At 37.3% G+C, this 27,301-nt stretch overlaps 3 protein-coding genes and 1 gene segment (V, D, J or C); all 4 read left to right on the forward strand.

Annotated features, from left to right (window-relative positions):
* Positions 1-4,581: 4,581 nt before the first annotated feature.
* LOC141781029 (immunoglobulin lambda-1 light chain-like) lies at positions 4,582-8,524 on the forward strand. Its single transcript, XM_074656543.1, has 4 exons — positions 4,582-4,621; positions 4,714-5,036; positions 7,122-7,158; positions 7,995-8,524. Exons 1-4 carry the CDS (start codon positions 4,582-4,584, stop codon positions 8,318-8,320), a joined length of 726 nt encoding a protein of 241 aa, XP_074512644.1. The 3' UTR covers positions 8,321-8,524.
* A 972-nt stretch (positions 8,525-9,496) lies between these two features.
* LOC141781552 (immunoglobulin lambda variable 3-21-like) lies at positions 9,497-9,966 on the forward strand. The segment is given in 2 exon segments: positions 9,497-9,536; positions 9,629-9,966. Coding segments are annotated over 2 exon segments (378 nt in total).
* Positions 9,967-10,155: 189 nt separating this feature from the next.
* Positions 10,156-20,497, forward strand: LOC141781040 (immunoglobulin lambda-1 light chain-like). Of its 2 annotated transcripts, XM_074656552.1 has the most exons (5): positions 10,156-10,202; positions 11,501-11,636; positions 11,722-12,040; positions 14,395-14,435; positions 15,274-15,806. In XM_074656552.1, the coding sequence occupies exons 2-5, from the start codon at positions 11,597-11,599 to the stop codon at positions 15,597-15,599; spliced, it is 726 nt and encodes a 241-aa protein (XP_074512653.1). In that variant the 5' UTR covers positions 10,156-10,202; positions 11,501-11,596; the 3' UTR covers positions 15,600-15,806. The 2 variants fall into 2 exon arrangements, 1 of the variants encoding a protein (XP_074512653.1); XR_012596756.1 differs by lacking the exons at positions 11,501-11,636; positions 11,722-12,040; positions 14,395-14,435; positions 15,274-15,806 and adding an exon at positions 20,381-20,497.
* A 2,205-nt stretch (positions 20,498-22,702) lies between these two features.
* Positions 22,703-24,730, forward strand: LOC141781030 (immunoglobulin lambda-1 light chain-like). Its single transcript, XM_074656544.1, has 4 exons — positions 22,703-22,742; positions 22,828-23,143; positions 23,459-23,499; positions 24,335-24,730. The coding sequence occupies exons 1-4, from the start codon at positions 22,703-22,705 to the stop codon at positions 24,658-24,660; spliced, it is 723 nt and encodes a 240-aa protein (XP_074512645.1). The 3' UTR covers positions 24,661-24,730.
* The last annotated feature ends 2,571 nt before the right edge of the window (positions 24,731-27,301 follow it).

Here is a 27,301-nt window from a genome sequence, read left to right on the forward strand (position 1 = left end):
AAAAAAAAACTTTGAAGGAAAAAGTGTTTGTATTTATTTGTACTCATGAAAACATCATTTATAATGTTACATTAATTTCACTAGATTTTATTCTTCTCCTGATGTTCATCTCAATGATAATTACAGTTAGTCCAGGACACAAAGATAACAGACATATTTATTTTTAATTCTTAGTTGAATGTATGTATATGTATATATTATTAATGTTAACTTGCAATAAAATACAACACAGAGAGATTAATATTAATTTGACTGGTTTTAGTTGCTTGCAGTAGTTGAGACGTTAAAAAAATCAGATAAAATGAGCAACTGAAACTGAGTTTTCATCCTCCATCAGTGAAGCATCACCTCACTACTCCTCCCTCTCTTCCTTCCCAGGATGCACCTGCAGGCCTCCTCTCCTTATTTATAGCTGCATGTAAATGAAGAGGTCAAGTGTCAGCTCTCTGTAACATCAGAGGGAACTGTCTCTGACTTGAAACACACTGATAGTTTCATTATTAACATCTACTCAATCAATGACTGTTTACTTCTTATGTGTGTGTGCAGAGCCAAAGTTTATATCCTGCAGCAGATGTCTGTTGTTGACGTACGAAAAACCTGCAAAATGATGCAAAATATATTAAAACTTTCATACATAAATCTCATTCATTAGGAGCCCAATATACTAAGAAATCCATATAAACTGCAGGCTTCTTTGATTTAATGACACCATGGTATTTTGTATACTAAATTTGTCAACTACATTGACTTTAATGGATAAATTAAAGACATTTCCCTCCACAGAAGATAACTGAGCAACACATGTGAGAAACATGCAGATTGAAGCAAAGCTCCTCCTCCTGTCAGTCCCTCTCAGTTTCAGTGTTGTATTAAATTGCTCCTCCAGCACCTCCTCTCCTCATCCTCCAAACCCTCTAATCTGTCAGCAGTGAGCTCACTTTCCAGGTTACAAGGCCGTTCTCAGCACACACTGACAACATGCTGGGGATCCTCTGCACTCTCATCACTGCTCTAACATGTAAGGAGGCTGACTTACTGCAGCTTTGACCTCATGTTGGATTCATCAGTCTGTGTGTTTCTCTTGACTCCGTGTCATCTTGTTGTTTCCAGGTGTGAGTGGTGTGACGGTGGTGACACAGAAGCCTCCTGTTGTGGCGGTGACGAAAGGAGAGACAGCCACCATGGAATGTAACCTGGGGACTGTTACTAACGAAAGAGCAAGCTGGTATAAACAGACTCCTGGAGGAGTTCCTCAGTTTGTACTGAACTTTTATCACGCTTGGGGCTCTGTGAGATATGGCTCTGGTTTCTCCTCTCCAAAGTTCACATCCACTCATCAGTCAACATCAGAATATCGTTTGACCATCAACAATGTGGAGGAGGGAGACTCAGCAGTCTATTACTGTAAAACATGGGACACCTCTGCTACTGAGTACGTATCACAGTGATTTACACTGTGACAAAAACCTCCTCACTATTACTTCTGCTTTTTGAGACTCTGACACATCTGATAATAGAGCCATCAATCAACACTCTAATTTGTTTTAAAACATTTAAATGCTCATTGGATTAATTCCCACATTAATCAATTACATTATATTTATTTGTACCTTCCATACATGCTTTAATAATGACAAAATAAAGAAATAAGTAATGCACCAGTTCTCCACCATCATCCATAATATCTGACATTTTCATGTAATTCAAGCTTTGAATAACTTTAACATATCTTTAAGTAACAGAAAGTTTACAGACACTAGTTGAAATACACAAAATGTGATAAATGTTGAATTCTCCTGTACTCAGGTAGTGATGGTTGTTACACTTCTAGCTGCAGCGATTGTGACAGTAATCTGACTACATGCAGCTAAAGCACAACCAATGAAAACTCTGCATTAACTTTACATCAGGTCATCTAGATGAAGATATTCTTAATTTATCTTAAATCAGTTTGGATTATTAGGAAACATGTTTGTTTGGTGGTATAAAAAATGTAGACGTATGAAGACACAGAGATATTATAGAACACTGTTTACTTCACATACAACAATAAAAGATGAAGATGAACTGATACAGTGATGATGTGACTTATTGGATTATTTGAAGAAGAATTAAAATGGAGATTTAATCAGGAAATCAGTCTGACTGGAGGCAATAATACTCACGCAAAGGACATCAACAGACTTACAAACACCGACTGCTCATTATGAAATATGATATTATAAATGTAAAATGATTCAATGACACAATGTGAAACCACAAACACTATTTAGTTTATCTGTGGGTTGAAACTCCTCCTCCTCCTCCTTCTCCTCCTCCTCCTCCACGTCTCCTCTCCTCAGTGTCTTTATAAGCTTCAGTCTCTCTTCTCCTCTCACTCCAACCCTGCTCACCTCTCAGCTGGACAGTGAGGGACGTTTACACCACACACTGACAACATGCTGGGGACCCTCTGCACTCTCATCACTGCTCCATCAGTGAAGCATCACCTCTCTACTCCTCCCTCTCTTCCTTCCCAGGATGCACCTGTAGGCCTCTTCTCCTTATTTATAGCTGCATGTAAATGAAGAGGTCAAGTGTCAGCTCTCTGTAACATCAGAGGGAACTGTCTCTGACTGGAAACACACTGATAGTTTCATTATTAACATCTGCTCAATCAATGTCTGTTTACTTCTTATGTGTGTGTGCAGAGCCAAAGTTTATATCCTGCAGCAGATGTCTGTTGTTGACGTACGAAAAACCTGCAAAATGATGCAAAATATATTAAAGATTTCATACATGAATCTCATTCATTAGGAACCAAAAATACTAAGAAATCAAAATAAATTGCAGGTTTTTAGACATTATGACTTCATAGTATCCGGTAAATGAAAGTTATCATCTACACTGACTTTAATGTATAAATTAAAGACATTTCCCTCCACAGAATATAACTGAGCAACACATGTGAGAAACCATGCAGATTGAAGCAAAGCTCCTCCTCCTGTCAGTCCCTCTCAGTTTCAGTGTTGTATTAAATTGCTCCTCCAGTACCTCCTCTCCTCATCCTCCAAACCCTCTAATCTGTCAGCAGTGAGCTCACTTTCCAGGTTACAAGGCCGTTCTCAGCACACACTGACAACATGCTGGGGACCCTCTGCACTCTCATCACTGCTCTAACATGTAAGGAGGCTGACTCACTGCAGCTTTCACCTCATGTTGGATTCATCAGTCTGTGTGTTTCTCTTGACTCCGTGTCATCTTGTTGTTTCCAGGTGTGAGTGGTGTGACGGTGGTGACACAGAAGCCTCCTGTTGTGACGGTGACGAAAGGAGAGACAGCCACCATGGACTGTAACCTGGGGTGTGTTACTAACGAAAGAGCTAGCTGGTATAAACAGACTCCTGGAGGAGTTCCTCAGTATGTACTGAGCTTTTATCACGGTTGGAGCTCTGTGAGATATGGCTCTGGTTTCTCCTCTCCAAAGTTCACATCCACTCATCAGTCAACATCAGAATATCGTTTGACCATCAACAATGTGGAGGAGGGAGACTCAGCAGTCTATCACTGTAAAACATGGGACACCTCTGCTACTGAGTACGTATCACAGTGATTTACACTGTGACAAAAACCTCCCCACTAATACTTCTGCTTTTTGAGACTCTGACACATCTGATAATAGAGCCATCAAACAACACTCTAATTTGTTTTCAAACATTTAAATGCTCATATTGGATTAATTCCCACATTAATCAATGACAGTATATTTATTTGTACCTTAAATACATGCGTTAATGATGAAAAAATAAAGAAATAAGAAATGCACCAGTACTCCACCATCATCCATAATATCTGACATGTTCATGTACTTCAAGCTTTGAATAACTTTAATATATCTTTATGTAACAGAAAGTTTACAGACACCAGCTGAAATACACAAAATGTGATAAATGTTGAATCCTCCTGTACTCAGGTAGTGATGGTTGTTACACTTCTAGCTGCAGCGATTGTAACAGTAATCTGACTACATACAGCTAAAGCACAACCAATGAAAACTGCATTAACTTTACACCAGGTCATCTAGATGAAGATATTCTTAATTTATTTTAAATCAGTTTGGATTATTAGGAAACATGTTTTTTTTGGTGGTATAAAAAATGTAGACGTGTGAAGAAACAGAGATATTATAGAACACTGTTTACTTCATATACAACAATAAAAGATGAAGATGAACCGATACAGTGATGATGTGATTTATTGGATTATTTGAAGAAGAATTAAAATGGAGATTTAATCAGGAAATCAGTCTGACTGGAGGCAATAATACTCACGCAAAGGACATCAGCAGACTTACAAACACCAACTGCTCATTATGAAATATGATATTATTAATGTAAAATGATTCAATGACACAATGTGAAACCACAAACACTATTTAGTTTATCTGTGGGTTGAAACTCCTCCTCCTCCTCCTCCTCCTCCTCCTCCTCCACGTCACCTCAGTTACTTTATAAGCTTCAGTCTCTCTTCTCCTCTCACTCCAACCCTGCTCACCTCTCAGCTGGACAGTGAGGGACGTTTACACCACACACTGACGACATGCTGGGGACCCTCTGCACTCTCATCACTGCTCTAACATGTAAGGAGGCTGACTTACTGCAGCTTTGACCTCATGTTGGATTCATCAGTCTGTGTGTTTCTCTTGACTCCGTGTCATCTTGTTGTTTCCAGGTGTGAGTGGTGTGACGGTGGTGACACAGAAGCCTCCAGTTGTGGCGGTGAGGAAAGAAGAGACAGCCACCATGGACTGTAACCTGGGGACTGTTACTAACAGTGTGGCCCGCTGGTATAAACAGACTCCTGGAGGAGTTCCTCAGTTTGTACTGTACTTTCATCACAGCAGCAGTTCTCCAACATATGGCTCTGGTTTCTCCTCTCCCAAATTCACTTCTAATCATCAGTCAACATCAGATTATCGTTTGATCATCAACAATGTGGAGGAGGGAGACTCAGCAGTGTATTACTGTCAGACATGGGACAGCTCTGCTAGTGAGAACGTATCACAGTGATTTACACTGTGACAAAAACCTCCTCACTATTACTTCTGCTTTTTGAGACTCTGACACATCTGATAATAGAGCCATCAAACAACACTCTCTGTCTGCTTCATGAAATAGGATTAATGCTGTTAGATTAATGTCAGATTTAATTCATCTTCATCTGTGTATCTCAAAAGTTTCTATCACATTTGTGGTTTTCAGAACAGCTTCTGTAAATGTTCTATGACTACAACATGTTAAATGGCAACACACAGCAGCAATTAAAGTCTGTTTTATACGTCAGACTCAGATATCAGGAATGATAGTGGAGTATATTTACTGGTGCTTTGCTTAAATTTATTTTTCATTAATTAAGCATGTTTGCAAAGTGCAATATAAGATATAGCTTTAAAATGTATGTAGGAATGCAATAAAATCATTTAGATGTCAACAAAGTTCATTAATGTGCAGCTAAAACACAAGATAATATAGGACATGTAGATAAAAACATTTTTATGTTCAATCTTTATTGGCACAAAAGGTATAGTACAACAGTATATATATATCTATATTTATAGATATAGATATAGATATAGATATCTATATATATAGATAGATGGATATATAGATAGATGTATAAAATAATAATAATAATAATAAAATCATAATAATGCAGACACCAAAACTAGCATTAAAAAAGAGCTAGTGGTTGCTGCGGGGGATAAAGATATTTTTGATTAGTTTTTAATAGTATTACTCAGAGTAATTTGGATTAATGAGGAATATTTAGAAGAATAAAAACTGATGTTAGAAGTAAACTTTTACACTCTATAATGCTGTTTACCTACAAAATATACAACTTAGTTAAAACTTTACAACACAAACTTATAAAACAACGACCATGTGTTAATCCTGTGGTTTATGTGATTAATAATAATATGAAAAAGTAGAAATTAATTCCAGATTTGAATCTGATATAACAATTGTAGATTCATTTCAGGCAAAATCATCAATGGCTATCAAATACATTTTTCAGATACATTTTTATGAGGAATAGAAATTGCCAAATATATGCTGATTAATAAGAAATTATTTAATGTGAAACTGCATGCATGATGTTGAATTATGAGTGAAAACAGAGTCAAGTGTTGACACTCCTCCTCCTCCTCCGCCTTCTCCTCCTCCTGATCCTCATTCTCCTCCTCCTCGTCCTCCTCCTCCTCCTCCACATCTCTTCTCCTCAGTGTCTTTATAAGCTTCAGTCTCTCTTCTTCTCTCACTCCAACCCTGCTCACCTCTCAGCTGGACAGTGAGGGACGTTTACACCACACACTGACAACATGCTGGGGATCCTCTGCACTCTCATCACTGCTCTAACATGTAAGATCTTCTTCTCATTCCTTTCACAGCCCAGATTTCCACACAGCAACCTTTCACTCACGTCTTTTTCTCTGTGTGTTGACAGATGTTGATGCAGTTAAAGTGCTGACTCAGACGCCTGCTGTCCACACAGTTTCTACAGGACAACAGGCTGTTCTCAACTGCAACGTTCAGACAAATTATGCTCATGTCAGTTGGCATAAACAGGTTCCTGGTGGAGCTCCTCAGTATGTTCTCAGATTTCACTATGGTGACAGTTCACCCAGCTTTGGATCAGGATTCTCTTCAGACCGATTCAACTCTAAATCTTCATCAAACATAGATTATCAGTTCATCATAAAGCAGACAGAGGCAGGAGACTCTGCTGTCTATTACTGTCAGACATGGGATAGCTCTCCCTTTGCAGCTGTATCACAGTGATTCACACTGTGACAAAAACCTCAGTGAGAAACTCACTGCAGCTTCTATGAATTTTGAGCAAAATAAAATGAATCAAATCAGTAAATCTGATCAAAACAAGGACTGATACTGAACAAAGTCATCTAAAGAGTCAAAAGTGTTTGAAACAAGTCCAGCAATGTCTTGCAATAAAAGCAGACTGATGAAGTGAATGAGACGTTGACAGTGAAAGTTGGTCTCAACAGGATGTTTCAGTTCCACTCCCCTCATTAGTGAGAGTCAGGAGGTTTTTGTACGGCCATGTATACAAACTGAATCACTGTGGTATTCGGACCAGGCACCAAGCTGACTGTGACAAGTAAGTACATTTTAACTGATCATAAAACAGGATGGATTTTATGTTTCTGATACATATTAAGAGAAAATAATCAATGTATCTGTTGCTTATTGTTTAAAATATTCAACATGTTGTTTGGTGAATAATAGATTGACTTTTTAACATCTGCTTTGATACCAGGCTGTGTGTTTGAAGGCAAAGGAAAGATCTGCTACTGATCACAATATTTAAAATTTTTTTGACAAATACTCAAAAGTTTTTTAGCGGCTGAGAATTTTTAACAGTTGGACAACATTTACAAGATCTTTCTTGCTTATTTTAACATCATAAAACTCCATGTTAAATAGTCAAGAGTATTTTACGCTGTCATATAAATACCAAACTGTTCTTGTAATGTTGGTTTACTAATCTTCTAAAGTTTATGGATAATTCAGATTTTACCTGAATATTATTGTGGCTGTTTGAAATGAGATGTTTTGTGTTATAGACACCACTAAACTACTACTACAGATATACTTTAATTTATCACAATGCTTTAAATAATCATATAAGAGTTTAATTACCACTATTTTATAACACAGAAAGTGACTTTATGACAGTTTCCAACATAAATATTCTACTGAACTAATCAAAATATTTCTAAGTTAGTGATTGATAGATTGTTGATGTTTTAAAGAGGAACACTTCTCATATTTAGGTGATGATTTCTAAATGTTCTTGCTGATTTAAAATACTTTAATTCTTCAGCGTGTTTGTTAAATTATCAACAAAACTAATGAACTAATGTGTTACTGTCCTGCTTTCTATTAATGATGTGATTCCTAGTTATCTGATGAAAGTGCTCCATGTATTTTCAGGCTCCAGCTTCTCTCCTCCTGTCCTGACAGTCTTCCCTCCGTCCAGTGCTGAGCTCCAGTCCAACAAAGCCTCTCTGGTCTGTCTGTCCAGTCAGTCTGGGCCTTTTGCAGATGTGAGCTGGTTGTCTGGTGGGAGTCCAGTGAGCAGTGGGATCTCTACCAGCACCGCTGTTCAGCAACCAGACCAGACTTTCCAAATCAGCAGCTATCTGGCCGTCCAGACGTTAGACTGGAACACGGATCAGGTTTACACATGTAAAGTGTCTTTGGGCTCCCAGACTTCAGAGAAAAACATCAAGAAGTCAGACTGTCCCACTGAACAATAGTAGAGGAGCACAATGACCATTTAACATCTGCTTCTTTACTGTTTGTGCTGTTTGCTCATCACAAGCTTCACATGGTAGAAGACGTGTCTGCATGCTTGTAATACATGTTGTGACCGTTAGGTGGAGGTGTTGTATCAGCTTTGCAAAATGATGCTTTTTTCAAGAATTATTCAATAAAAATACAAAAAAAACTGTGAACAAAAAGTGTTTGTATTTATTTGTACTCATGAAAACATCATTTATAATGTTACCTTAACTTCACTAGATTTTATTCTTCTCCTGATGTTCATCTCACTGATAATTACAGTTAGTCCAGGACACAAAGATAACAGACATATTTCTTTTTAATTCACAGATGAATATGTATATTTAAATTCAGAAAGCTACGGAGTTATTAGAAGTTAATTTGCAATAAAAACACAACAGAGAGATTATTATTAATTTAACTGGTTTTAGTTTCTTGCAGTAGTTGAGACGTTAAAAAAATCAGATAAAATGAGCAACTGAAACTAAGTTTTCATCCTCCATCAGTGAAGCATCACCTCTCGACTCCTCCCTCTCTTCCTTCCTAGGATGCACCTGCAGGCCTCCTCTCCTTATTTATAGCTGCATGTAAATGAAGAGGTCAAGTGTCAGCTCTCTGTAACATCAGAGGGAACTGTCTCTGACTGGAAACACTCTGATAGTTTTATTATTAACATCTGCTCAATCAATGACTGTTTACTTCTTATGTGTGTGTGCAGAGCCAAAGTTTATATCCTGCAGCAGATGTCTGTTGTTGACTTATGAAGAACCTAAAACAATATGCAAAATATATGAAAACATTCATACATGAATCTCATTCATTAGGAACTGAAAATACTAAGAAATACATATAAACTGCAGGCCTCTTTGACATAATGACATCATGGTATTTTGTAAATTAAAGTTGTCAACTACACTGACTTTAATGGATGAATTAAAGACATTTCCCTTCACAGAAGATAATAGTGCAACGAATGTGAGAAACTATGCAGATTGAGGCAAAGCTCCTCCTCCTGTCAGTCCCTCTCAGTTTCAGTGTTGTATTAAATTGCTCCTCCAGCACCTCCTCTCCTCATCCTCCAAACCCTCTAATCTGTCAGCAGTGAGCTCACTTTCCAGGTTACAAGGCCGTTCTCAGCACACACTGACAACATGCTGGGGACCCTCTGCACTCTCATCACTGCTCTAACATGTAAGGAGGCTGACTTACTGCAGCTTTGACCTCATGTTGGATTCATCAGTCTGTGTGTTTCTCTTGACTCCGTGTCATCTTGTTGTTTCCAGGTGTGAGTGGTGTGACGGTGGTGACACAGAAGCCTCCTGTTGTGGCGGTGACGAAAGGAGAGACAGCCACCATGGACTGTAACCTGGGGACTGTTACTAACAGTGAGGCTCGCTGGTATAAACAGACTCCTGGAGGAGTTCCTCAGTATATACTGAGGTTTCATCACAGTTATAGCTCTGTATATTATGGCTCTGGTTTCTCCTCTCCAAAGTTCACATCCACTCATCAGTCAACATCAGATTATCGTTTGATCATCAACAATGTGGAGGAGGGAGACTCAGCAGTGTATTACTGTCAAACATGGGACAGCTCTGTTAATGAGTGGGTATCACAGTGATTTACACTGTGACAAAAACCTCCTCACTATTACTTCTGCTTTTTGAGACTCTGACACATCTGGACTGGGAGTGAAGCCAACAGCCAGTGCTTTCTGTTTTTCTTCCCCACTTACACATTTAAAATATATTCTTAAACTTTTGGGATTTTCACATATATCCTCTGATATTTCCTGGTGAAACACTGAGTGACACAGAACAGACAGAAACCAGAAATCAGGCAGGCAGCATCAGACAGGTAAGTGTAAATATAAGCTTAGCGCAAAAGACAATCAGACAGAGGATTAAATGGGCCTGTTTATACTCTACGCTGGTAATCAGGGGAATGAGAAGCAGGTGAGTGAGTGGGAGGAGCAGGCCAGGTGGGGAAACTGGCGGGAAAGCGGTGATCAGAGGGCAGGTGGGAGTGGCTGGTTCTGAAACAACAAGACAGTTAGTGACATGGAAAACCAGGTAGAATGAACGAATGAGAGAGTGAGGCATTAGGAGGGATTTATGGTTCCTATGGTAGTTATATACAGTATGCCATGTGTACACACTTTATCACTAAAACAGATAATATACTCACTAGTAAATGTAAACCACTGAAACAAAAGTTATGATCTATTAAACTGTGAAACAGTAAATATGAACGTCTCTTGCAGATATAGAAAGACTACAGAATATTCTCATTTGCTGTTCTGAACTCAGATAATCTTAATTGATATAAATTAATTGGTGCACAGGTAGTGAAGATTGTCACACAAACACTTTTTGGTATTAGATAGTGATCTGGTAGTTCCCTCTTCATGAACAGGTCAAAAGGTAATCTGGAAGCCCAAAGTTACAACAACAGAAAGTTATGAGCAGCTAAAACACAAACAAATGCTGCATTAATCTGGCAATATGTCACATAGATTTAGTGATTCATGATGTGTTTCCACAAAATGAAACACAGGCAGGAGACTTAATTAATATAGAGCATGCTACTTCAGTGAGAGCAAATCATTTGAAAGGGTGACGAGATGATGAAATAAAGTCAATTCTACACCATGCTTATATACTGCTTACTGTAAAATACCAGAGATAGAGTGATTATAAATCCGAGCAATCATCATGACATGTGGAATCCAACAGGGTTCGATTCTTGAGCCGCTATTATTCAAACTGTACGTGCTCCCAGGTCAAATCATACATGATGATAACGTTTCTTATCTCAGCTACGCAGACGACACTCTGATTTACTCAGCTCTTTAACCAAGTGACTACGGTCCTTTAGACTCACTCTATCAATGCTTAGAGAAAGTAAATAGCTGAATGCAATTAAATTTGCTTCAATTAAATAAAGACTAGACAGAAATCATTGTATTTGGCAACAATGAGTAAAGAAGGAAAGTTATTGGAGACATGTTTGTTGACAACAGAAGTTATGAAAAAGTGTCTGATGTGAAACCCACATACTTGATGTAGTTGATTTATGAATGAAAACTGAGTCAAGTGTTAAATCTCCTCCTCCTCCTCCTCCTCCTCCTCCTCCTCCACGTCTCCTCTCCTCAGTGTCTTTATAAGCTTCAGTCTCTCTTCTCCTCTCACTCCAACCCTGCTCACCTCTCAGCTGGACAGTGAGGGACGTTTACACCACACACTGACAACATGCTGGGGATCCTCTGCACTCTCATCACTGCTCTAACATGTAAGATCTTCTTCTCTTTCCTTTTACAGCCCAGATTTCCACACAGGAACCTTTCACTCATGTCTTTTTCTCTGTGTGTTGACAGATGTTGATGCAGTGATAGTGGTGACTCAGACGCCTGCTGTCCACACAGTTTCTACAGGACAACAGGCTGTTCTCAACTGTAACATCCAGACAAATTACAACAATTATGTCCATTGGTATAAACAGGTTCCTGGTGAAGCTCCTCAGTTTGTTCTCAGATTTCGCCATCATGACAGTTCACTCAGCATTGGATCAGGATTCTCTTCAGACCGATTCAACTCTAAATCCTCATCAAACATAGATTTTCAGTTCATCATAAAGCGGACAGAGGCAGGAGACTCTGCTGTCTATTACTGTCAGACATGGGATGACTCTGCCTCTGCAGCTGTATCACAGTGATTTACACTGTGACAAAAACCTACTCCCTATTACTTCTGCTTTTTGAGACTCTGACACATCTGATAAAAGAGCCATCAAACAACACTCTCTGTCTGCTTCATGAAATATGATTAATGCACTTAGATTACTGTCAGATATATTTCATCTTCATCTGTGTATCTCAAAAGTATTTATCACATTTTGGGTTATTCAGAACAGCTTCTGTAAACTTTCTATGACTACAACATGTTAAATGGCAACACACAGCAGCATTTAAAGTCTGTTTTATACGTCAGACTCAGATATCAGGAATGACTGTTGAGTATATTTACTGGTGCTTTGCTTAAATTTATTTTTCATAAATTAAGCATGTTTGCAAAGTGCAATTTAAGATATAGCTTTAAAATGTATGTAGTAATCCAATAAAAGCATTTAGATGTCAAAAAAGTTCATTAATGTGCAGCTAAAACACAAGAAAATATAGGTCATGTAGATAAAGATATTTTTATGTTCAAATTTTTATTGGCACAAAAAGTATAGTACAACAGTACAACTATAACGGGACTAGTATTTTACATATTTTCGCAACAATGTTATGCTAGACCCATATTTCCTAACCCCTCCAAATCTCTTTGTAATTGAGATAGTTTGGTACACATGGAAGATTTGACAACTTAAACATATAATTACATTAAGCAATCACAAAGAAGGAAAAACAAATAAATAGATAAAATAATATAAAATAATAATAATAATAATAATAATAAATAATAATAAAAGCAATAAAACAATATATATATATATATATATATACACACACACACACACACACACACACACACACACAAACACACACACACACACACAAATATATATATATATATATATATAAATTATTAATAATAAAATCTTAATAATGCAGACACCGAAACAAGCATCTAAAAAAAAGAGCTAGTGGTTGCTGCGGGGATAAAGACATTTTTGAATAGTTTTTAATAGTTTTAGTCAGAGCAATTTGTATTAGTGAGGATTATTTAGAAGAATAAAGACACTGAGATGAGAAGTAAACTTTTACACTCTATAGTTCTGTTTACCTATAAAATGTACAACTTAGTTACAACTTTATAACACAAACTTAGAAAACAACGACCATGTATTAATCCTATGGTTTATGTGATTAAAAATAATATGGAAAAATAGAAATTAATTCCAGATTTAAATCTGATATAACAATTATAGATTCATCTCAGGAAAAAATCATCAACGGCTATCAAATACATTTTTCAGATACATTTTTATAAGGAATACAAATTACCAAATATATGCTGATTAATAAGAAATTATTTAATGTGAAACTGCATGCATGATGTTGAATTATGAGTGAAAAAAGAGTAAAGTGTTGACACTCCTCCTCCTCCTGATCCTCATTCTCCTCCTCCTCTTCCTCATTCTCCTCCTCCTCTTCCTCCTCCTCCTCCTCCTCCTCCACGTCTCCTCTCCTCAGTGTCTTTATAAGCTTCAGTCTCTCTTCTCCTCTCACTCCAACCCTGCTCACCTCTCAGCTGGACAGTGAGGGACGTTTACACCACACACTGACAACATGCTGGGGATCCTCTGCACTCTCATCACTGCTCTAACATGTAAGATCTTCTTCTCTTTCCTTTCACAGCCCAGATTTCCACACAGAAACCTTTCATTCACGTCTTTTTCTCTGTGTGTTGACAGATGTTGATGCAGTGAAAGTTCTGACTCAGACGCCTGCTGTCCACACAGTTTCTACAGGACAACAGGCTGTTCTCAACTGCAACGTTCAGACAAATTATGCTCATGTCAGTTGGTATAAACAGGTTCCTGGTGAAGCTCCTCAGTATGTTCTCAGATTTCACTATGGTGACAGTTCACCCAGCTTTGGATCAGGATTCTCTTCAGACCGATTCAACTCTAAATCTTCATCAAACATAGATTATCAGTTCATCATAAAGCAGACAGAGGCAGGAGACTCTGCTGTCTATTACTGTCAGACATGGGATAGCTCTCCCTTTGCAGCTGTATCACAGTGATTCACACTGTGACAAAAACCTCAGTGAGAAACTCACCACAGCTTCTATGAATTTTGAGCAAAATAAAATGAATCAAATCAGTAAATCTGATCAAAACAAGGACGGATACTGAACAAAGTCATCTAAAGAGCCTAAAGTGTTTGAAACAAGTCATGCAGTGTTTTGTAATGAAAGCAGACTGATGAAGTGAATGAGACGTTGACAGTGAAAGTTGGTCTCAACAGGATGTTTCAGTTCCACTCCCCTCATTAGTGAGAGTCAGGAGGTTTTTGTACGGCCATGTATACAAACTGAATCACTGTGGTATTCGGACCAGGCACCAAGCTGACTGTGACAAGTAAGTACTTTTTAACTGATCATAAAACAGGATGGATTTTATGTTTCTGATACATATTAAGAGAAAATAATCAATGTATCTGTTGCTAATTGTTTAAAATATTCAACATGTTGTTTGGTGAATAATAGATTGACTTCTTAATATCTGCTTTGATACCAGGCTGTGTGTTTGAAGGCAAAGGAAAGATCTGCTACTGATCACAATATTTTAAATGTTTTTGACAAATACTCAAAAGTCTTTTAGCGGCTGAGGATTTTTAACAGTTGGACAACATTTATAAGATTTTTCTTATTTATTTTAACATTATAAAACTCCATGTTAAATAGTCAAGAGTATTTTACATTGTGATATCAACACCAAACTGTTGTTATAATGTTGGTTTACTAATCTTCTAAAGTTTATGGATAATTCAGATTTTACCTGAATATTATTGTGGCTGTTTGAAATGAGATTTTTTGTGTTATAAACACCACTAAACTACTACTACAGATATACTTTAATTTATCACAATGCTTTAAATAATCATATGAGAGTTTAAATACCACTTAAACTATAACACAGAAAGTGACTTTATGACAGTTTCCAACATAAAGATTTTACTGAATTAATCAAAAATATTTCTAAGTTAGTGGTTGATAGATTGTTTATGTTTTAAAGAGGAACACTGCTCATATTTAGGTGATGATTTCTAAATGTTTTTGCTGATTTAAAATGCTTTAATTCTTTAGCGTGTTTGTTAAATTGTCAACACAACTAATAAACTAATGTGTTACTGTCCTGCTTTGTATTAATGATGTGATTCCTAGTTATCTGATGAAAGTGCTCCATGTATTTTCAGGCTCCAGCTTCTCTCCTCCTGTCCTGACAGTCTTCCCTCCGTCCAGTGCTGAGCTCCAGTCCAACAAAGCCTCTCTGGTCTGTCTGTCCAGTCAGTCTGGGCCTTTTGCAGATGTGAGCTGGTTGTCTGGTGGGAGTCCAGTGAGCAGTGGGATCTCTACCAGCACCGCTGTTCAGCAACCAGACCAGACTTTCCAAATCAGCAGCTATCTGGCCGTCCAGACGTCAGACTGGAACACGGATCAGGTTTACACATGTAAAGTGTCTGTGGGCTCCCAGACTTCAGAGAAAAACATCAAGAAGTCTGACTGTCCCACTGAACAATAGTAGAGGAGCACAATGACCATTTAACATCTGCTTCTTTACTGTTTGTGCTGTTTGCTCATCACAAGCTTCACATGGTGTAAAAGACTTGTCTGCATGCTTGTAATACATGTTGTGACCGTTAGGTGGAGGTATTGTATCAGCTTTGCAAAATGATGCTTTTTTCAAGAATTATTCAATAAAAATACAAAAAAAACTGTGAACAAAAAAGTGTTTGTATTTATTTGTACTCATGAAAACATCATTTATAATGTTACATTAACTTCACTAGATTTTATTCTTCTCCTGATGTTCATCTCACTGATAATTACAGTTAGTCCAGGACACAAAGATAACACACATATTTATTTTTAATTCTAACTTGAATATGTTTATTTAAATTCAGAAAGCTATGTTGTTATTAGAAGTTAATTTGCAAAAAAAGTACAGCAGAAAGATTAATTTAAGACGTTAGAAAAATCAGATAAAATGAGCAACTGAAACTGAGTTTTCATCCTCCATCAGTGAAGCATCACCTCTCTACTCCTCCCTCTCTTCCTTCACAGGATGCACCTGCAGGCCTCCTCTCCTTATTTATAGCTGCATGTAAATGAAGAGGTCAAGTGTCAGCTCTCTGTAACATCAGAGGGAACTGTCTCTGACTGGAAACACACTGATAGTTTCATTATTAACATCTGCTCAATTAATGACTGTTTACTTCTTATGTGTGTGCGCAGAGCCAAAGTTTATATCCTGCAGCAGATGTCTGTTGTTGACGTACGAAAAACCTGCAAAATGATGCAAAATATATTAAAACATTCATACATGAATCTCATTCATTAGGAACTGAAAATACTAAGAAATACATATAAATTGCAGGCCTCTTTGACATAATGATGGTATTTTTGTAAATTAAAGTTGTCATCTACACTGACTTTAATGGATGAATTAAAGACATTTCTCTCCACAGAAGATAATAGAGCAACACATGTGAGAAACTATGCAGATTTAAGCAAAGCGCCTCCTCCTGTCAGTCCCTCTCAGTTTCAGTGTTGTATTAAATTGCTCCTCCAGCACCTCCTCTCCTCATCCTCCAAACCCTCTAATCTGTCAGCAGTGAGTTCACTTTCCAGGTTACAAGGCCGTTCTCATCACACACTGACAACATGCTGGGGACCCTCTGCACTCTCATCACTGCTCTAACATGTAAGGAGGCTGACTTACTGCAGCTTTGACCTCATGTTGGATTCATCAGTCTTTGTGTTTCTCTTGACTCCGTGTCAACTTGTTGTTTCCAGGTGTGAGTGGTGTGACGGTGGTGACACAGAAGCCTCCTGTTGTGACGGTGACGAAAGGAGAGACATCCACCATGGACTGTAACCTGGGGACTGTTACTAACTATCAGGCTTGCTGGTATAAACAGACTCCTGGAGGAGTTCCTCAGTTTGTACTTAGCTTTTATCACGGTTGGAGCTCTGTGACATATGGCTCTGGTTTCTCCTCTCCAAAGTTCACATCCACTCATCAGTCAACATCAGATTATCGTTTGACCATCAACAATGTGGAGGAGGGAGACTCAGCAGTCTATTACTGTAAAACATGGGACAGCTCTGTTAATGAGTACGTATCACAGTGATTTACACTGTGACAAAAACCTCCTCACTATTACTTCTGCTTTTTGAGACTCTGACACATCTGATAATAGAGCCATCAAACAACACTCTAATTTGTTTTCAAACATTTAAATGCTCATATTGGATTAAATCCCACATTAATCAATTTCAGTATATTTATTTGTACCTTACATACATGCTTTAATGATGAAAAAATAAAGAAATAAGTAATGCACCAGTACTCCACCATCATCCATAATATCTGACATTTTCATGTAATTCAAGCTTTGAATAACTTTAACATATCTTTAAGTAACAGAAAGTTTACAGACACTAGTTGAAATACACAAAATGTGATAAATGTTGAATCCTTCTGTACTCAGGTAGTGATGGTTGTTACATTTCTAGCTGCAGCGATCTTGACAGTAATCTGACTACATGCAGCTAAAGCACAACCAATGAAAACTCTGCATTAACTTTACATCAGGTCATCTAGATGAAGATATTCTTAATTTATGTTAAATCAGTTTGGATTATTAGGAAACATGTTTGTTTGGTGGTATAAAAAATGTAGACGTGTGAAGAAACAGAGATATTATAGAACACTGTTTACTTCACATTCAACAATAAAAGATGAAGATGAACCGATACAGTGATGATGTGATTTATTGGATTATTTGAAGAAGAATTAAAATGGAGATTTAATCAGGAAATCAGTCTGACTGGAGGCAATAATACTCACGCAAAGGACATCAGCAGACTTACAAACACCAACTGCTCATTATGAAATATGATATTGTTAATGTAAAATGATTCAATGACACAATGTGAAACCACAAACACTATTTAGTTTATCTGTGGGTGAAAACTCCTCCTCCTCCTCCTCCTCCTCCTCCTCCACGTCTCCTCTCCTCAGTGTCTTTATTAGCTTCAGTCTCTCTTCTCCTCTCACTCCAACCCTGCTCACCTCTCAGCTGGACAGTGAGGGACGTTTACACCACACACTGACAACATGCTGGGGACCCTCTGCACTCTCATCACTGCTCTAACATGTAAGGAGGCTGACTTACTGCAGCTTTGACCTCATGTTGGATTCATCAGTCTGTGTGTTTCTCTTGACTCCGTGTCATCTTGTTGTTTCCAGGTGTGAGTGGTGTGACGGTGGTGACACAGAAGCCTCCTGTTGTGGCGGTGAGGAAAGGAGAGACAGCCACCATGGACTGTAACCTGGGGACTGTTACTAACAGTCAGGCTCGCTGGTATAAACAGACTCCTGGAGGAGTTCCTCAGTATATACTGATGTTTTATCACAGCAGTAGTTCTCCAACATATGGCTCTGGTTTCTCCTCTCCAAAATTCACATCCACTCATCAGTCAACATCAGATTATCGTTTGATCATCAACAATGTGGAGGAGGGAGACTCAGCAGTCTATTACTGTAAAACATGGGACAGCTCTGTTAGTGAGTACGTATCACAGTGATTTACACTGTGACAAAAACCTCCTCACTAATACTTCTGCTTTTTGAGACTCTGACACATCTGATAAAAGAGCCATCAAACAACACTCTCTGTCTGCTTCATGAAAAATGATTAATGCACTTAGATTACTGTCAGATTTACTTCATCTTCATCTGTGTAATTGAAAAGTATTTATCACATTTGTGGTATTCAGAACAGCTTCTGTAAACTTTCTATGACTACAACATGTTAAATGGCAACACACAGCAACATTTAAAGTCTGTTTTATACGTCAGACTCAGATATCAGGGATGACGGTGGAGTACATTTACTGTTGCTTTGCTTATATTTATTTTTCATTAATTAAACATGTTTGCAAAGCGCAATTTAAGATATACCTTTAAAATGTATGTAGGAATCCAATAAAAGCATTTAGATGTCAACAAAATTCATTAATGTGCAGCTAAAACACAAGATAATAAAATGCTACATTAACCCTCCTAAAGGTCATGTATATAAAGATATTTTTATGTTCAAATTTATATTGGCACAAAAGGTATAGTACAACAGTACAACAATAAAGGGACTGGTATTTTACAAATTTTGCAACAATGTTATGCTACACCCATATTTCCTAACCCCTTCAATCATCTTTGTGATTGATATAGTTTGGTACACATGGAAGATTTGACAACTTAAACATGGAATTACATTAAGTAATCTCAAAGAAGGAAAAACAAATAAATAGATAAAATAATATAAAATAATAATAATAATAATAAATAATAATAAAAGCAATAAAACAAAATATATATACATATACACACACACACACACACACACACACACACACACACAAATATATATATATATATATATATATATAAATTATTAATAATAAAATCTTAATAATGCAGACACCGAAACAAGCATCTAAAAAAAAGAGCTAGTGGTTGCTGCGGGGATAAAGACATTTTTGAATAGTTTTTAATAGTTTTAGTCAGAGCAATTTGTATTAGTTAGGAATATTTAGAAGAATAAAGACACTGATATGAGAAGTAAACTTTTACACTCTATAGTTCTGTTTACCTACAAAATGTACAACTTTATAACACAAACTTAGAAAACAACGACCATGTGTTAATCCTGTGGTTTATGTGATTAAGAATAATATGGAAAAATAGAAATGAATTCCAGATTTGAATCTGTTATAAGAATTGTAGATTAATCTCAGGCCAAAAATTGTCAACGGCTATCAAATACATTTTTCAGATACATTTTATATGAGGAATAAAAATGACCAAATATATGCTGATTAATAAGAAATTATTTAATGTGAAACTGCATGCATGATGTTGAATTATGAGTGAAAACAGAGTCAAGTGTTGACACTCCTCCTCCTCCTCCTCCTCCTCCTCCTCCTCCTCCTGATCCTCATTCTCCTCCTCCTCCTCCTCCTCCTGATCCTCATTCTCCTCCTCCTCCTCCTCCTCCACGTCTCCTCTCCTCAGTGTCTTTATAAGCTTCAGTCTCTCTTCTCCTCTCACTCCAACCCTGCTCACCTCTCAGCTGGACAGTGAGGGACGTTTACACCACACACTGACAACATGCTGGGGATCCTCTGCACTCTCATCACTGCTCTAACATGTAAGATCTTCTTCTCTTTCCTTTCACAGCCCAGATTTCCACACAGAAACCTTTCATTCACGTCTTTTTCTCTGTGTGTTGACAGATGTTGATGCAGTGATAGTGCTGACTCAAACGCCTGCAGTCCACACAGTTTCTACAGGACAACAGGCTGTTCTCAACTGCAACATCCAGAGAGATGATGGATATTATGTAGAATGGTATAAACAGGTTCCCGGTGAAGCTCCTCAGTATGTTCTCAGATTTCACAATAGTAAAAGTTCACCCGACTTTGGTTCAGGATTCTCTTCAGACCGATTCAACTCTAAATCTTCATCAAACATAGATTATCAGTTCATCATAAAGCAGACAGAGGCAGGAGACTCTGCTGTCTATTACTGTTACACATGGGATAACTCTGCTAAGGAGAGCGTATCACAGTGATTTACCATGTGACAAAAACCTCCTCACTATTACTTCTGCTTTTTGAGACTCTGAAACATCTGATAATAGAGCCATCAAACAACACTCTTATTTGTTTTCAAACATTTAAATGCTCTTATTGGATTAATTCCCACATTAATCAATGACAGTATATTTATTTATACCTTAAATACATGCTTCAATGATGAAAAAATAAAGAAATAAGTAATGCACCAGTATGCACTCCATCATCATCCATAATATCTGCCATTGTTATGTAATTCAAGCTTTGAATAACTTTAACATATCTTTATGTAACAGAAAGTTTACAGACACAAGTTGAAATACACAAAATGTGATAAATGTTGAATCCTCCTGTACTCAGGTAGTGATGGTTGTTAAAACACTATTTAGTTTATCAGTGGGTGAAAACTCCTCCTCCTCCTCCTCCTCCTCCTCCTCCTCCTCCTCCACGTCTCCTCTCCTCACTCTCATCACTGCTCTAACATGTAAGGAGGCTGACTTACTGTTTTATCACAGCAGTAGTTCTCCAACATATGGCTCTGGTTTCTCCTCTCCAAAATTCACATCCACTCATCAGTCAACATCAGATTATCGTTTGATCATCAACAATGTGGAGGAGGGAGACTCAGCAGTCTATTACTGTAAAACATGGGACAGCTCTGTTAGTGAGTACGTATCACAGTGATTTACACTGTGACAAAAACCTCCTCACTAATACTTCTGCTTTTTGAGACTCTGACACATCTGATAATAGAGCCATCAAACAACACTTTGTGTCTGCTTCATGAAAAATGATTAATGCACTTAGATTACTGTCAGATTTAATTCATTTTCATCTGTGTATCTCAAAAGTATTTATCACATTTGGGGTATTCAGAACAGCTTCTATAAACGTTCTATGACTACAACATGTTAAATGGCAACACACAGCAGCATTTAAAGTCTGTTTTATACGTCAGACTCAGATATCAGGAATGACTGTTGAGTATATTTACTGGTGCTTTGCTTAAACTCATTTTTCCTTAATTAAACATGTTTGCAAAGTGCAATTTAAGATGTAGCTTTAAAATGTATGTAGGAACGCCATAAAAGCATTTAGATGTTGAAAAAGTTCATTAATGTGCAGCTAAAACACAACAAAATATAGGTCATGTAGATAAAGACATTTTTATGTTAAATCTTTATTGGCACAAAAGGTATAGTACAACAGTATATATATATCTATATCTATATCTATAGATATAGATATCTATATCTATAGATATAGATAGATAGATATATAGATAGATATATAAAATAATAATAATAATAATAAAAATCATAATAATGCAGACACCGAAACAAGCATTAAAAAAGAGCTAGTGGTTGCTGCGGGGGATAAAGACATTTTTGATTAGTTTTTAATAGTTTAGTCAGAGCAATTTGGATTAATGAGGAATATTTAGAAGAAGAAAAACACTGAGGTGAGAAGTAAACTTTTACACTCAATAGTTCTGTTTACCTATAAAATATACAACTTAGTTAAAAGTTTATAACACAAACTTATAAAACAACGAATATGTGTTAATCCTGTGGTTTATGTGATTAATAATGATATGGAAAAATATAAATTAATTCCAGATTTGAATCTGTTATAAGAATTGTAGATTAATCTCAGGCCAAAAATCACCAACTGCTATCAAATACATTTTTCAGATACATTTTAATGAGGAATAAAAATTACCAAATATATGCTGATTAATAAGAAATTATTTAATGTGAAACTGCATGCATGATGTTAAATTATGAGTGAAAACAGAGTCAAGTGTTGACACTCCTCCTCCTCCTGATCCTCATTCTCCTCCTCCTCCTCCTCATTCTCCTCCTCCATGTCTCCTCTCCTCAGTGTCTTTATAAGCTTCAGTCTCTCTTCTCCTCTCACTCCAACCCTGCTCACCTCTCAGCTGGACAGTGAGGGATGTTAACACCACACACTGACAACATGCTGGGGATCCTCTGCACTCTCATCACTGCTCTAACATGTAAGATCTTCTTCTCTTTCCTTTTACAGCCCAGATTTCCACACAGAAACCTTTCATTCACGTCTTTTTCTCTGTGTGTTGACAGATGTTGATGCAGTGAAAGTGCTGACTCAGACGCCTGCAGTCCACACAGTTTCTACAGGACAACAGGCTGTTCTCAACTGCAACGTTCAGACAGATTATGCTTATGTCAGTTGGCATAAACAGGTTCCTGGTGAAGCTCCTCAGTTTGTTCTCAGTTTTCACCATTCAGCCAGTTCACCCACCTTTGGATCAGGATTCTCTTCAGACCGATTCAACTCTGAATCCTCATCAGACATAGATTATCAGTTCATCATAAAGCAGACAGAGGCAGGAGACTCTGCTGTCTATTACTGTCAGACATGGGATAACTCTGGTACTGCAGCTGTATCACAGTGATTCACACTGTGACAAAAACCTCAGTGAGAAACTCACTGCAGCTTTTATGAATTTTGAGCAAAATAAAATGAATCAAATCAGTAAATCTGATCAAAACAAGGACGGATAATGAACAAAGTCGTCTAAAGAGTCAAAAGTGTTTGAAACAAGTCCAGCAGTGTTTTGTAATGAAAGCAGACTGATGAAGTGAATGAGACGTTGACAGTGAAAGTTGGTCTCAACAGGATGTTTCAGTTCCACTCCCCTCATTAGTGAGAGTCAGGAGGTTTTTGTACGGCCATGTATACAAACTGAATCACTGTGGTATTCGGACCAGGCACCAAGCTGACTGTGACAAGTAAGTACTTTTTAACTGATCATAAAACAGGATGGATTTTATGTTTCTGATACATATTAAGAGAAAATAATCAATGTATCTGTTGCTAATTGTTTAAAATATTCAACATGTTGTTTGGTGAATAATAGATTGACTTCTTAATATCTGCTTTGATACCAGGCTGTGTGTTTGAAGGCAAAGGAAAGATCTGCTACTGATCACAATATTTTAAATATTTTTGACAAATACTCAAAAGTTTTTAGCGGCTGAGGATTTTACCAGTTGGACAACATTTACAAGATTTTTATCTTTTATTTTAACATCTTAAAACTCCATGTTAAATAATCAAGAGTATTTTACGCTGTCATATCAATACCAAACTGTTCTTGTAATGTTGGTTTACTAATCTTCTAAAGTTTATGGATAATTCAGATTTTACCTGAATATTATTGTGGCTGTTTGAAATTAGATTTTTTGTGTTATAGACACCACTAAACTACTACTACAGATATACTTTAATTTATCACGATGCTTTAAATAATCATATGAGAGTTTAAATACCACTTTTTTTATGACACAGAAAGTGACTTTATGACAGTTTCCAACATAAATATTATACTGAATTAATCAAAACATCTCTAAATTAGTGGTTGATAGATTGTTGATGTTTTAAAGAGGAACACTGCTCATATTTAGGTGATGATTTCTAAATGTTTCTGCTGATTTAAAATGTTTTAATTCTTCAGCGTGTTTGTTAAATTGTCAACACAACTAATAAACTAATGTGTTACTGTCCTGCTTTGTATTAATGATGTGATTCCTAGTTATCTGATGAAAGTGCTCCATGTATTTTCAGGCTCCAGCTTCCCTCCTCCTGTCCTGACAGTCTTCCCTCCGTCCAGTGCTGAGCTCCAGTCCAACAAAGCCTCTCTGGTCTGTCTGTCCAGTCAGTCTGGGCCTTTTGCAGATGTGAGCTGGTTGTCTGGTGGGAGTCCAGTGAGCAGTGGGATCTCTACCAGCATCGCTGTTCAGCAACTAGACCACACTTTCCAAATCAGCAGCTATCTGGCCGTCCAGACGTCAGACTGGAACACGGATCAGGTTTACACATGTAAAGTGTCTTTGGGCTCCCAGACTTCAGAGAAAAACATCAAGAAGTCAGACTGTTCCACTGAACAATAGTAGAGGAGCACAATGACCATTTAACATCTGCTTCTTTACTGTTTGTGCTGTTTGCTCATCACAAGCTTCACATGGTGTAAAAGACTTGTCTGCATGCTTGTAATACATGCTGTGACCGTTAGGTGGAGGTGTTGTATCAGCTTTGCAAAATGATGCTTTTTTCAAGAATTATTCAATAAAAATACAAAAAAAAAAACTTTGAAGGAAAAAGTGTTTGTATTTATTTGTACTCATGAAAACATCATTTATAATGTTACATTAATTTCACTAGATTTTATTCTTCTCCTGATGTTCATCTCACTGATAATTACAGTTAGTCCAGGACACAAAGATAACAGACATATTTATTTTTAATTCTTAGTTGAATGTATGTATATGTATATATTATTAATGTTAACTTGCAATAAAATACAACACAGAGAGATTAATATTAATTTGACTGGTTTTAGTTGCTTGCAGTAGTTGAGACGTTAGAAAAATCAGATAAAATGAGCAACTGAAACTGAGTTTTCATCCTCCATCAGTGAAGCATCACCTCTCTACTCCTCCCTCTCTTCCTTCACAGGATGCACCTGTAGGCCTCTTCTCCTTATTTATAGCTGCATGTAAATGAAGAGGTCAAGTGTCAGCTCTCTGTAACATCAGAGGGAAATGTCTCTGACTGGAAACACTCTGATAGTTTCATTATTAACATCTGCTCAATCAATGTCTGTTTACTTCTTATGTGTGTGTGCAGAGCCAAAGTTTATATCCTGCAGCAGATGTCTGTTGTTGACGTACGAAAAACCTGCAAAATGATGCAAAATATATTAAAACTTTCATACATAAATCTCATTCATTAGGAACTGAAAATACTAAGAAATCCATATAAATTGCAGGCCTCTTTGACATCATGACACCATGGTATTTTGTAAATTAAAGTTGTCATCTACACTGACTTTAATGGATAAATTAAAGACATTTCCCTCCACAGAATATAACTGAGCAACACATGTGAGAAACTATGCAGATTGAAGCAAAGCTCCTCCTCCTGTCAGTCCCTCTCAGTTTCAGTGTTGTATTAAATTGCTCCTCCAGCACCTCCTCTCCTCATCCTCCAAACCCTCTAATCTGTCAGCAGTGAGCTCACTTTCCAGGTTACAAGGCCGTTCTCAGCACACTCTGACAACATGCTGGGGATCCTCTGCACTCTCATCACTGCTCTAACATGTAAGGAGGCTGACTTACTGCAGCTTTGACCTCATGTTGGATTCATCAGTCTGTGTGTTTCTCTTGACTCCGTGTCATCTTGTTGTTTCCAGGTGTGAGTGGTGTGACGGTGGTGACACAGAAGCCTCCTGTTGTGGCGGTGACGAAAGGAGAGACAGCCACCATGGACTGTAACCTGGGGACTGTTACTAACAGCCCTGCTTACTGGTATAGACAGACTCCTGGAGGAGTTCCTCAGCATGTACTGAGGTTTTATCACGGTTGGAGCACTGTATATTATGGCTCTGGTTTCTCCTCTCCAAAATTCACATCCACTCATCAGTCAACATCAGATTATCGTTTGATCATCAACAATGTGGAGGAGGGAGACTCAGCAGTCTATTACTGTAAAACATGGGACACCTCTGTTAATGAGTACGTATCACAGTGATTTACACTGTGACAAAAACCTCCTCACTATTACTTCTGCTTTTTGAGACTCTGACACATCTGATAATAGAGCCATCAAACAACACTCTAATTTGTTTTCAAACATTTAAATGCTCTTATTGGATTAATTCCCATATTAATCAATTACATTATATTTATTTGTACCTTGCATACATGCTTTAATGATGAAAAAATAAAGAAATAAGTAATGCACCAGTACTCCACCATCATCCATAATATCTGACATTTTCATGTAATTCAAGCTTTGAATAACTTTAACATATCTTTAAGTGACAGAAAGTTTACAGACACTAGTTGAAATACACAAAATGTGATAAATGTTGAATCCTCCTGTACTCAGGTAGTGATGGTTGTTACACTTCTAGCTGCAGCGATTGTGACAGTAATCTGACTACATACAGCTAAAGCACAACCAATGACAACTCTGCATTAACTTTACATCAGGTCATCTAGATGAAGATATTCTTAATTTATCTTAAATCATTTTGGATTATTAGGAAACATGTTTGTTTGGTGGTATAAAAAATGTAGATGTGTGAAGACACAGAGATATTATAGAACACAGTTTATTTCACATTCAACAATAAAAGATGAAGATGAACTGATACAGTGATGATGTGATTTATTGGATTATTTGAAAATGAATTAAAATGGAGATTTAATCAGGAAATCAGTCTGACTGGAGGCAATAATACTCACGCAAAGGACATCAGCAGACTTACAAACACCAACTGCTCATTATGAAATATGATATTATTAATGTGAAATGATTCAATGACACAATGTGAAACCACAAACACTATTTAGTTTATCTGTGGGTGAAAACTCCTCCTCCTCCTCTTCCTCCTCTTCCTCCTCCTCCTCCTCCTCCTCCACGTCACCTCAGTGTCTTTATAAGCTTCAGTCTCTCTTCTCCTCTCACTCCAACCCTGCTCACCTCTCAGCTGGACAGTGAGGGACGTTTACACCACACACTGACAAC

Source organism: Sebastes fasciatus, chromosome 13, assembly GCF_043250625.1.
Source record: "Sebastes fasciatus isolate fSebFas1 chromosome 13, fSebFas1.pri, whole genome shotgun sequence".
Lineage (NCBI taxonomy): Eukaryota > Metazoa > Chordata > Actinopteri > Perciformes > Sebastidae > Sebastes > Sebastes fasciatus.

Bases quoted from the DNA above. Each gene is read 5' to 3' on its own strand.
- LOC141781030 (XM_074656544.1), top strand. From the start codon at position 22,703: ATGCTGGGGATCCTCTGCACTCTCATCACTGCTCTAACAT. The intron at 22,743-22,827 runs GTAAGATCTTCT...GTGTGTTGACAG, and splicing joins TCTCATCACTGCTCTAACAT to ATGTTGATGCAGTGAAAGTG. The intron at 23,144-23,458 runs TGCAGCTGTATC...TACAAACTGAAT, and splicing joins ACATGGGATAACTCTGGTAC to CACTGTGGTATTCGGACCAG.
- LOC141781029 (XM_074656543.1), top strand. From the start codon at position 4,582: ATGCTGGGGACCCTCTGCACTCTCATCACTGCTCTAACAT. The intron at 4,622-4,713 runs GTAAGGAGGCTG...TGTTGTTTCCAG, and splicing joins TCTCATCACTGCTCTAACAT to GTGTGAGTGGTGTGACGGTG. The intron at 7,159-7,994 runs GTAAGTACATTT...ATGTATTTTCAG, and splicing joins CACCAAGCTGACTGTGACAA to GCTCCAGCTTCTCTCCTCCT.
- LOC141781040 (XM_074656552.1), top strand. From the start codon at position 11,597: ATGCTGGGGATCCTCTGCACTCTCATCACTGCTCTAACAT. The intron at 11,637-11,721 runs GTAAGATCTTCT...GTGTGTTGACAG, and splicing joins TCTCATCACTGCTCTAACAT to ATGTTGATGCAGTGATAGTG. The intron at 14,436-15,273 runs GTAAGTACTTTT...ATGTATTTTCAG, and splicing joins CACCAAGCTGACTGTGACAA to GCTCCAGCTTCTCTCCTCCT.